General features: G+C 44.4%; 1 protein-coding gene across 1 annotated transcript in view; it reads left to right on the forward strand.

Annotated features, from left to right (window-relative positions):
* Positions 1-12,807, forward strand: part of LOC126175998 (arylsulfatase B-like) — a 93,276-nt gene that overhangs the window by 43,973 nt on the left and 36,496 nt on the right. Inside the window, exons 5-6 of the mRNA XM_049923111.1 lie at positions 2,411-2,660; positions 10,540-10,697. Of these exons, the coding sequence (XP_049779068.1) occupies positions 2,411-2,660; positions 10,540-10,697 (408 nt within the window). The remainder of the gene's footprint in view (positions 1-2,410; positions 2,661-10,539; positions 10,698-12,807) is intronic.

Below are 12,807 nucleotides of genomic sequence, written 5' to 3' on the forward strand. Positions count from 1 at the left end.
ACGTAACTAATGAGGAGGTACTGAACAGAATTGCGGGGAAGAGGACTTTATGGATGGCACAACTTGACTAGAAGAAGGGATCGGTTGGCAGGACAAGTTCTGAGGGATCAAGGATTACCGATTAGGTACTGGAGGGCAGCGTGGAGGGCAAAGCTTCAAATGGCTCTGAGCGCTATGGGACTTAAAATCTGAGGTCATCCGTCCCCTAGAACTTAGAACTACTTAAACCTAACTAACCTAAGGACATCACACACATCCGTGCCCGAGGCAGGATTCGAACCTGCGACCGCAGCGGTCGCGCGGTTCCAGACTGAAGCGCCTAGAACCGCTCGGCCACCCCGGCCGGCGGAGAGTAAATGGATGAATACAGTAAGCAGATTCAGAAGGACTTAAGTTGCAGTAGTTACTTAAGAAGCTTGCACAGGATAGAGTAGCATGGAGATCTGCATCAAACCAGTCTGTGGGTTGAAGACCACATCAGCAACATCTTTTTTTGGGTCTTAAATAATTACTGTCACATGTTTCTCCTAATGGTATAGTTCCTTTTCTTTCACAGCAGAATTTTTATATAACCTGTCATCTTCATCGGCTATAATAATGTCTTCCTTTACTTCGTATTTTGTGCAGTTGTGAAATTCAATAACTTTCAAACAATCGTTCGAATCTCTCTTTTCCAGCTTACTGACAATGGTCTTTTTCTGCTGGCGATTCATTAGCGAGGAATGGTTCGTCTGCGACACTGAGGATTTCATGTTCTTTCATTCTATTACTCCTAGCGGCCGTACATATTTCCTTACTATTACTCTACATATTACTGGCACTGAAGAGCAAAACAACGACACTATACATATTATTGGACTGAAGATCACAACAGCAACTCTAATCATGGCAGCACGCAAACTGTTTACCATCATAGAAGTGTTGGTAATACTTCCACCCTTAGGGCGAAAGCCAATGAGGATGACCTTTTGGACGCAAATAAATCGCTCCCTTTGATCAGCACCACAACAACTGCACTGTAGCCCACACCCCCTTGACACGATTTGTATTCCTCCCACTGTTACTTCCACCACCCGGTGTCTGTGCTTGGTTATTGGACGTTGACGCAGTTTTCTATGCCAGTGTAGTACCGCGAGAAGATAGTAAGAATGTACACAACTACCTGCAGAGAATTTATGATTAGTGCAGCCTCTGGCAGTCGACTCTGAACGTAAATAAATGTAAGATATCGCGCATACATAGGAAAAGAAATCCACTATACAGCTACACTGTTGATGACATACAGCTGGAGACAGGGTCTGCCGTAAAATATATAGGCGTAACTATCCAGAGCGACCTTAAGTGGAATGACCGTATAAAACAGATAGTTGGGAAAGCAGACACCAGACCCAGATTCATCGGAAGATTCTTAAGGAAATGTAAAACAATCACGACACAAGTGGATTATAAGGAGCTTGTTCACCCTACTCTTGAGTATTGTTCATCTATATGGGATGCCTATCAGCTAGGATTGATAAGTGGAGGTAGAGGAGCGGCGCGTTTCGTCACGGGATCCTTTAGCTGGCGAGAAAGTTTTACGGAGATGCTAAGCAAACTCCACTGGCAGACGTTACAAGAGAGTCGTTGTGCATCACGGAGAGAGTTACTATCGACATTTCGGGACAGCACTTTTCAGGAGGTCAGCGGCCTTGCAGCCATGGTTACACCGATTCCCGTCAGTTAAGAACTCGGGCTGGGCACTCAGCCCTTGAGAGGCAAAACTGTGAAGCTACTTGATTGAGAAGTAGCGGCTCCGGTCTCGGAAACTGATATACGTCCAGGAGAGCGGAGTGCTCACTACATTCCCCTCCATATACGCATCCATTGACGCCTATGGTCTGAGGATGACACGGAGACCGGTCGGCACCGTTCGACTTTCGTGACTCGTTCGGGAGAGTTTACTTTTCAAGAGTAGTCGCACAACATATTAATTCCCACCACATACACCTCGCGTATTGACCACGAGGAGAAAATCCGAGAAATTAAAGCCAATACAGAGGTTTACCGACAATCATTCTTCACACACACTATTCGCGAGTGGAACAGGGTTGGACGGATCAGATAGTGGTACCGAAAGTACCCTCTGCCACACACCATTAGGTGGCTTGTGGAATATGATGTAGATGTAGAAGTAGATTCAACATAGGATTCAAATTACTGTGACTGGCCCGTGTATCTCCCAAATATTCATAGAAATTGGTTCCTATTTAGTATGACAATTCTTCATATGTACGTCACTGTGATGCTGTGAAAAGGTGTTACAGTAACCTCTTGGAGTAAGACGTCTGAAACACTTCAATACTTGAATTTCCTCGCTAGAAACGTGATCCCCAGCCCTTTTTACTGAAGCTTTTCCGTGATATCATTGCAGAACATGAGCGGCTACGACATGCGCGACAACATGCGGACGGCGTGGGAGTACTCTGGCCGCTACGTGACGGACGTGTTCACGGAGGAGGCGGAGAGGCTGATAGCTGAGCACGACACTCGGAGGCCGCTCTTCCTCTACGTGGCGCACCTCGGCTGCCACGCTGGAGTGGCCGCCAAGTGGCTGGACGCTCCGCAGCAGGTGGTGAACGCTTTCGGCCACGTCTCGGACCCCAACCGCCGCCTCTACGCAGGTACGCCCACCCTCCTCTCTATCCCAACCTTATCTCACCTCTTCAGAGCGCCGGCAAGTTAATACGGTTTTGGAAATACCATTGCTAGACGATGGATAGCTGCCCTTCCGGTCGCCACCCGTTCCGTAGTCTGACAGCATTTGTGTATCCCACATACCTGCGTCTGGTGTTGTCCCATGTGGAAATGTGAGAACGGTTTGAAGGTGTTTACGAATAGTACAACTGAGGTTGAATGTGGGTACCAGCGCAGTAGTCTCCTAGTCGGATGTGGGAAACTGCCTAAAAACCACATCCAGACTGGCCGACACACTAGCCCTCCACGTTAATCAGGCGGAAGGATACGATCCGAATCCCACAAGATGCGTGCTAATGCGCGCTGTTATCCAGGCAGATCGCTGTGTGCCTACTCTCATAGCGTCCTATTCTCAACATGGTTACATACTAAAGCTTGCTGAAAAAAAACATATATTTTTGTTTATTCATTTATTTTGTTAGTCGGCCAACATGTATCACGTTAGCTTACCATAGTTATGACAGTTGTTATCGGTATTCCTTCGTTCAAGCTCTGTGTGTAGAAGTGCCTTCCTCTCACCCTTTTGGGTCGAGCTGTTCTAGGCGCTTCAGTCCGGAACCACACGGCTGCTACGGTCGCAGGTTCGAATAGTGCCTCGGGCTTGGATGTGTGTGATGTCCTTAGGTTAGTTCACATCTGACTTCAGATGTTAAGTACCATATTGCTTAGAGCCATTTGAACCATTTTCAACCTTTTGCAGCAGCTCGTTTCTCGTCTCAGAAAGTCCCAAACGTCACTGTAGCTGCTTTGAAGGTATTTCAGTTTTGTGTGGTTTTTGTTTGCTTACTTATCTACTCTAGGTTCAAGTATTGAGGTATTTAGAGTTCGAAACTATAAAACTGAAAATGTCTTTAGTTGGAAAATGACGTAGACTATTTATAAGGAGTCTCCACACTCGCTGCTGTGCGATTATAATTTTTATTTCTTTCCTTTCGCTACAGATCTGTTACGGCTGTTATCGAGTGACGTATGCATTGTCAAGGTGGAATGACATACATGTAATATCATTGGCAGCTGCATTTTAATTGTTTTCCTCTATTTATTTTATGAGTTATAATTTTTCTGACAGTAATTTGATGATTCAGCAGGTACGGTTCCGTACGACTATGCATTAGGAGCTATGGAACACAAATGAATCTTAGTCCATATGGTGTCATTCATTCTTCTCGTATGACCATAAATTCGATTGCTGCGTTTGGAAATTGTGTCCGTAGCTTTTGTTTCTATTTTAGAATAAATTTGACTTTTCGACTTTTTTTTATACACATGGGCGTTCTTTTTCATAATTTGGGCGCAATGTAGGCTTACCCGGCAATAGTTTTGTCTCTTTCATTTCTGTTTATGCAAGTAAACGTCTCTGAGAGAGGGTAAGAGTTCTAGGTCCACTGATCTGTATGGATACATTTTGGTCTTTGCGAGTTAGCACTTCTTGCTGCAAATGAGTTGCGTAGTCTGGAAGGTAACTTAAATTTCGTTAGTTTTTGCTTTCAAGGCTCCATTACGTAGTAGGCTAGATATTTAAAGCACATTCAAGAGTTTAATTGTTTCGTATATCGTGAGTAGATTGATTGCATTAACCTTGACATTCGATATTACTGCCCTTTTTTCAAAACAAAATAGAAAGTCATTTTACTTGTGGCACGTCTTTCAGTAAAATAATTTGCTCTGTTACTACACTCCTGGAAATGGAAAAAAGAACACATTGACACCGGTGTGTCAGACCCACCATACTTGCTCCGGACACTGCGAGAGGGCTGTACAAGCAATGATCACACGCACGGCACAGCGGACACACCAGGAACCGCGGTGTTGGCCGTCGAATGGCGCTAGCTGCGCAGCATTTGTGCACCGCCGCTGTCAGTGTCAGCCAGTTTGCCGTGGCATACGGAGCTCCATCGCAGTCTTTAACACTGGTAGCATGCCGCGACAGTGTGGACGTGAAACGTATGTGCAGTTGACGGACTTTGAGCGAGGGCGTATAGTGGGCATGCGGGAGGCCGGGTGGACGTACCGCCGAATTGCTCAACACGTGGGGCGTGAGGTCTCCACAGTATATCGATGTTGTCGCCAGTGGTCGGCGGAAGGTGCACGTGCCGGTCGACCTGGGACCGGACCGCAGCGACGCACGGATGCACGCCAAGGCCGTAGGATCCTACGCAGTGCCGTAGGGGACCGCACCGCCACTTCCCAGCAAATTAGGGACACTGTTGCTCCTGGGGTATCGGCGAGGACCATTCGCAACCGTCTCCATGAAGCTGGGCTACGGTCCCGCACACCGTTTGGCCGTCTTCCGCTCACGCCCCAACATCGTGCAGCCCGCCTCCAGTGGTGTCGCGACAGGCGTGAATGGAGGGACGAATGGAGACGTGTCGTCTTCAGCGATGAGAGTCGCTTCTGCCTTGGTGCCAATGATGGTCGTATGCGTGTTTGGCGCCGTGCAGGTGAGCGCCACAATCAGGACTGCATACGACCGAGGCACACAGGGCCAACACCCGGCATCATGGTGTGGGGAGCGATCTCCTACACTGGCCGTACACCACTGGTGATCGTCGAGGGGACACTGAATAGTGCACGGTACATCCAAACCATCATCGAACCCATAATTCTACCATTCCTAGACCGGCAAGGGAACTTGCTGTTCCAACAGGACAATGCACATCCGCGTGTATCCCGTGCCACCCAACGTGCTCTAGAAGGTGTAAGTCAACTACCCTGGCCAGCAAGATCTCCGGATCTGTCCCCCATTGAGCATGTTTGGGACTGGATGAAGCGTCGTCTCACGCGGTCTGCACGTCCAGCACGAACGCAGGTCCAACTGAGGCGCCAGGTGGAAATGGAATGGCAAGCCGTTCCACAGGACTACATCCAGCATCTCTATGATCGTCTCCATGGGAGAATAGCAGCCTGCATTGCTGCGAAAGGTGGATATACACTGTACTAGTGCCGACATTGTGCATGCTCTGTTGCCTGTGTCTATGTGCCTGTGGTTCTGTCAGTGTGATCATGTGATGTATCTGACCCCAGGAATGTGTCAATAAAGTTTCCCCTTTCTGGGACAATGAATTCACGGTGTTCTTATTTCAATTTCCAGGAGTGTATTTCACAGTCTTTAGTCTTTAAGCGTGTATCTGTAACAACTGGACTGAAAGGTGCGCCTGTTTAAGTATTAGCATTAATCACTTTTCCAAGTAGTGATGTGCAAGCCCTGATGTTACATCGATATGCAAAACGAAAATTACAATGTCCATGAAAAGATAATTGATGCTAACTGGCTCACCATAATGCCTCAAGAATACTTACACAGCACTAAATATCATATAACCGAGCACCACAGATAATAATGGACCTACATGGCTCAGTAGAGTATAGAATACATGATTAAACAGATTCGTGAAAGCAACAGGTAATCGCAATTGGTGTTAGTTTTACACCTGAAGCGATGGGCAGTGCAAGGGGGCTGTCTTCCCAAGCATGCGTTCATCAGTTTACAGTGAAGGTAATAGCTAACATCTAAGGGCCATTCGATAGGACTCACACGCTTGTGATACATATTAGGTTGATGCAAAAGTTCGTAACATTCTCGTTTTCCTTGTTTTTCCGGCTGCTATAGGGATACATTTATCGATTTTTTTATTTGTACTTGACTGTTGCTATTTGAGTTCACATATCGTCATATTGTCATTTGGAGATAGTGAGTGGAACTGTGGACGCTAGAAAATGGAGTGCCAAATGAAGAAATCGGATCATTTTCCGTATATTCTGTTTGAGTTCAACAGAGAGATGACAGTAGCGGAGGCAGCGTGAAACATTTACGCCGTGTATGAGAATAATGCTATTGGACAGAGGATGAGAAGAAAATGGCTTTCTCGTTTCAGGGAGGATATTTTTGACATTCGACTCTCTCCACGTTCAGGAAGATATTCAAAGTTTGATGAAGATAATTATAACGCATTAATTCACAATTATGCACTTCATTGTACTCAATAACTCGCAAATGTGATGAATTATGATCATCCCACAATAATGCGACATTTGCATGCGTTGGGGAACGTTCAAAAATTGGGTGTATAGATATCGCATGCTCTGAGTCAAAATCACATAAATCAGCTGGTGGCAGTTTGTGCATCTCTGCTTGCTCGTTATAAACCGGATCGTGAACGGAACCGGCCATTGCTATCCTCTACCGTTACTGGTGACGAGAAATGGTGTCTTTATGCTGACATAAGGAAAAGAAAGGAATGGCTGAGTACAAACAGCAATTCCCCGTCCAAAGATCTGCGCGCATCTACAAAATGTAATATCATGCATGTGGTGGAGCAGTGACCGTGTTGTGTACCAGGAATTGCTTCCGAGAGTTGTAACCATCAGTGCTGATTTTTTTTGTCGACAACTGAGACGTCATGCAGACACAATCCAAGAACAACGACCAGGAAGACTGAATGAATTGATGCTAGTCCACGGTATATAGTCTACAGGAGTCGGATAGGGAAGTCACTCCACACCCACTTTATTGACCTTATGTTACATCGTCGGATTTTCACCTTTCTTGCTCTCTATCGAGAACTTCCTTTCCGAACGAAGAATGCGCTGTGAACGTATCTGAAGGAATTCTTCCCCTCAAAGCCACGTGATGTCTACGTTCGCGGAATCGTAAATTTTGGGAATGCAAGGGGACGGCGTGTGTTATCTTCAGCCAGAAATATTCCCAACAATTTGTAATAAAATGGTATTTATTAAATATGAAGGAATACTCAACTTAAATAATGCTTCTTTTTGTGAAATATCCGACACAAGTAGGCGTTTGAAATTATTACAAGTTCTCTAAAATATTAAAGTCCAGTCACTGTGACTCTCAGTGATGCCTACGGAGAGTCCAGAGCTGGCCTACGATGCCTGAGTCTTTGAGACGAGGCACAAACACTGCAGATTTTAGACTCGCCAGTAACTGGAGACTACGTGACTCGGCGCACTGAAAGGAACTGTCCGCCGTAGCTCGGTGCTCCGGTATTTAAAGAGCCATCGAGCAATTGCTATCCGCAAACGTGATGGCAGCTGTAGCCCCGGCTTTCCTCAGTATTGTTCCTACTGCCAATCCATACAGCTGCTGCGCTTTGAGTGTTTCGAACGCGGTTTATCGATTGTGTTGTGGTACTCTCTGGAGTCGTGAGTACCGTCACTGCAGAGAAGTTACCACAGCGTATCTGTTGTATTTATTAAACTTACGGAAAATCGCTACGAAATTTTGCACACGTAACGACCTGATGTCAACAATCACTAACCCACGTCGTCTTACCTTGTTTGAAGACTGAAAATAACTTACACGCAGACGTAACGGGCCAAAATCTGTCGTTTCATTCCAACCTTGCTTGATAATACAGAACGTAATGAGAATACGTTTCTTTTGAACCACTCTTCGCCTAACATCATGTCAACCTGATAAATACAGCCTGTGTTCAGTACACTTAAGCAAAACATGACTGAAAGAAATAGTCTAGCTAGAAGTGACTGAGCAAAATACGTTATGTTAACAACGAATATATCGCTCCTCAAAAACACAGACACAAATTACAAGTTGACAATGTATGCATATTCAGCATTACTAAACAAGCTTAGAGCGTGGGAGCAACATTACGATATCTGTTAGCAAGACGACCTACTCTTTCTTATGCCCGCCCGGTTAGCCGTTCGGTCTAACGCACGGCTTTCCGGACTGCGAAGGAGCGCCTGGTCCCCGGCACAAATCCGCCCGGCGGATTTGTGTCGAGATCCGGTGAATCGGCCAGTCTGTGGATGGTTTTTAGGCAGTTTTCCATCTGTCTCTGCGAATGCGGGCTGGATATCCTTATTCCGCCTCAATGTTATTATTTTCTTAAGCTCCCACATATACTGTGCAGTCACTGGATGATGATGTTGATGATGATGCTCGTATGTAGGGCGCTCAACATCGTGGACATCAGCGCCCGTACAGGTTTGAATCTTTCCATTTACAGTCTATTCACAAGGCGAATGATGATTAGATGATGAGGACAACACAAACACCCAGTCCCCGGACGGAGAAATTCCGCGACCCGGCCGGGAATCGAACCTGGAACCTCGTGATCCAGAAGCAACAACGCTAGCCACTAGACCACGAGCTGCGGACTGCAGGCACCCGAGACAGTGTGGTTCTTGTAGAAGAAGTGTTCCAAATTTGGGCTACCATTTACTGTTCAAGACGTAACTCAACTTACGTTGGAAATTAGTTCATGAACATTACAGTAAACAATACTTTCAAGTAGCCTGCTTTAAGCCATTAAAGAAAATGTCACACAATCTCACTCTTTTTAAAATCTGGATTTAAAAATATGCTAGGACAGAGTTTTTAGCAACACCACAATTATTATTAAAATCTACCAAATTTCACATATACCTTATCCATTTGCGGAGTGCCAAATATAAACAGTTTAGTGGAAGGTTGGTGGCACTGATGGCGTAGATTCCAGTGGCTGTTAAAGTGGCGGCGATGCAATAATGGCAGTACTGTTAGCCTCGTCCTGCTACAGATCTTCTTGGCGTCAGAAAATTATAGTTTTACTGGGCCAAACACATGCCATGATAATAGTATCACCTAATGCAGCATCCGAGGCCGGTAAATACTGCTCTTAAGCTCCTCTGGCCACAATGAGCCAAAATGATCCGCTACTGCTAGCGAAATGTTAACCACAGCACTGCTCAGCCCAGACTCCTTACCAATCACAACGGACGAGTTGCCACTTGCGTGTCAACCACACCTTTTCCACTACGCCAGGCTGCTTCCGCAGGTGCGTGGCTTCCTCCGTCTTTTACATTCAACCCTACGTTCCCTAACTATGGACCAAGTCATTTACAGTACATTATATAACAATCAGTGCAGTAGTTATTAAAATCCACGGGCACAGTTAAACAACTTCGTTCAGAATGTTCATATAACTAAAATATAAATACGTGGTCAAAGAATTTCCATGGCAGTTAGGGCCTGCAACACTCTACATATGCAACACCACAAATTAGCATATAAATATCGATACAGATACAAAATAGGTCGAAATACTTGTTACAAGGTGACTTGAAGATTTCGCTTGATCAAAACTGGTTGTTTACAGCACAGTAGCGTATTGTTGTCACAACATACCGTAACAGAGATTGCCATAGAGTCTAACTCAGGTCTTTTGTAGTAAACGTAACTGTCGACGTTCCAGTCAATTCATGTGCCACATAGCCTTTTTATGTTTCATTTCCCGAATATGTATTTGGCAAGTCCTGCTTGCAGGACCGACGAAGCGAACAGAACCTCTGGATGGACGAAAACAGCATGGTAAGGAATGTCAGCTATAAGGCTCTTCGTTTGCTGTACGTATCAAACAATTCAATGTACTTATATGTGATAAAAATGTGTTACTTTAAATACAACGTAGCAGCTACATACACCCATTCCAGAATTTCTAAAGTTCTCTAAGGGTGTGCAGTCCTTAAATTAAGGAGTGCTACATGAAGCAGAGCTCTGGTCTTGTGTGGCGAGACTGAGGCCAGACTTACACTTGACATTGTCCTAGAAAGTATCTAGACTCAGAGTTTGTATTGATTTGAGAAGTCGTGTAAAAACCCAACCCAGCAAGCTTGGGCCAGAAATTGGACCACAGTACTTCAATGATAGGGAGCAATGTCTTAGTGCTGTATCTCACTCACTGACTTAGAATATATTTTGATACGAATATCTAGCAGGTAACAATGTTTCAAGAAACATCATACATGTCCAGACCAACCACCGAACATTTCATCTGTTGGCAGCTGTGATGTCAAAGGTGGACGAGTCGGTTGGACGTGTGGCGGCGGCGCTGCAGCAGCGCGGCATGCTGGAGAACTCCATCATCGTCTTCATTGCTGACAATGGAGCCCCTTCGTCAGGCCAGTACAACAACTGGGGCTCCAACTATCCACTGAGAGGGGTGAGTCTAAATTCAAACAAATGGTAAGATCAACCTCCATCAAGCATTTCTCAAAACAGATGGGTTTCTCATATACACTTCATGAAAGGATGAATACAATGTTCGTTTTATAATATTTATATGAAGGCAAGCCAAAATAAAAGTACAATTTCTTTAAAAGAAACCTTCTTTGGGAAATAGCCATGTGAGTAACTACTTTATACTATATAATCCCATCATACTCCTATTGACTCGCCACAGTTCTTAACAGATTTCCTAATATCGTCCTGAAGTACAGATTGTACCTTCTTGCCCGCTCATTCTTCATGGTATGGCGAGTTCCCTACGTGTTAGACTTGTAGTATCCTTGGTATTTGTTCTGTCAACAGTGTGAGATACTTGCAACCTTAGGGGGTCTAGTTGTAATTACTGATTCAGATGGAACCATAGAAACCTGTAGATAAACTAGAAAAATGAAATCCTCTGCACATAAACTATTTTTGTTAACAGTTAATACTCCCTGACTTCACGTTTACTCTGACTAATCAGATGATATTGCGTGTAAAACATCCTTACACTAACCCCTTATAATGAAAAATTCAAGAAAGTCAAGGAATAATCCACTTGCTCAGAATGTAGTTAATCAAATACAACTCTCGAACAAATCAGTAATTCAGGCATCATAATTAAAGGCAGCGGAGCATCACAGAAAAATCTTCACGTAGCACATCACACTGTTTATCCATTTCAATCAAAACTGTCTAAGCTACTTAATCACATCCAACAGCAATTAATGATAACACTCTTTGTATTTCCTCATAAATCACACAAGGTTGCACCAACAATCCGTGACTACCTGTGATGTTCAGCAATCACAATCAAATTTCGGTTGACTAGTTTTCTAGCCAGTATTAGAACATCAAACTAATAATGGCATAACGGAACAGATTTCAAATTTTTATGTTTATATGATGAGTTTGTGCTCAGATTAATTTCTCAGCACAGTTTCATCGGCAACGGTTTGAAAGATGACAAGAAGGTGATGTTATATGGCAGTTAATCCGTACGCAACGTGTTTTATAATGTACTATGCACACTCCAACAGTCAATGTGGATGATCCTTTAACGCTGAATCATAGCTGCAGACAGTATTCAGTACTGCTAATGACTTCTTCTCTTACTTTCCTTTTAATATTGTGGATTTGTTGTTTCCTGCAACATTGAGGGCTCTGTTTTGGACAAAGCGGAAGCATACTTAAAAGGACCAGAGGGTGTCATAAATCAGAGCTTAAAGCTGTCCACCCGAGCAGGTAAGAGATGTAGAATTCGCTACGTCCCATCTCAGATCAGCAGGCAACTCAGGGTGGTCTATACGTCATAAAACTGTATTGTGTGAGACACTTCAAGAAATCCCTTTGGAAAGAATGCATGTGAATCCAGGTGTATCCACCAGAATGTGTGAGACTGCCTGTTTCCCTGCTGTCGTGCAATGAATGAATGTTCATTTAAATTCCTAGTAACGAACACTCAAACTGGGTCAGAATAACTATTTCTGTAGAAGGCACGCTTTCCGGTGTGGATCTATGCGTAATTCCTTTGGCTGGTTGTGGTGAGAAGTCTGTCACGGAGTGGGAGACTTTTTTGGCTTCCTCTCAACATAACACCGTCATATAGGTTAACCGCAGCAAATTCGTGAGAATTGGTGTTTGTTAAACTTATTTACAAATTTATTACTGATCGGAACACGAAAGGCCTAATGCAATTGGCCAGCGAGATTCCTACATTGACAGAAACGGGCAAGTCTCGAAGAGTTAAGTCAGACAACAGTTGCTGCTACACCATATAGGATGGTACTGATGAGCCAGCAATATAGTCGTCGCATCGGATGGGAACACAAGATTAGTTAACTTCCATCAGGGTTTGATAGCACAATTTTAACTTTCGCACTGCGCCAGTTGCTTCCACCATGCGCTTTGGCGAATCTATTGATATTCGCACTTACCTTTCATGTGTCCACCCTCCTGCATCAAGGCTAGATTTCGTAATTACAATCGTTTTGTTCACCTATGAAATGTTTACATACTCACTCCAGTGAATAATCCATTTGTTTATGGTCATGAAACAATTTTAT

Source organism: Schistocerca cancellata, chromosome 3 (genome assembly GCF_023864275.1).
Source record: "Schistocerca cancellata isolate TAMUIC-IGC-003103 chromosome 3, iqSchCanc2.1, whole genome shotgun sequence".
NCBI lineage: Eukaryota > Metazoa > Arthropoda > Insecta > Orthoptera > Acrididae > Schistocerca > Schistocerca cancellata.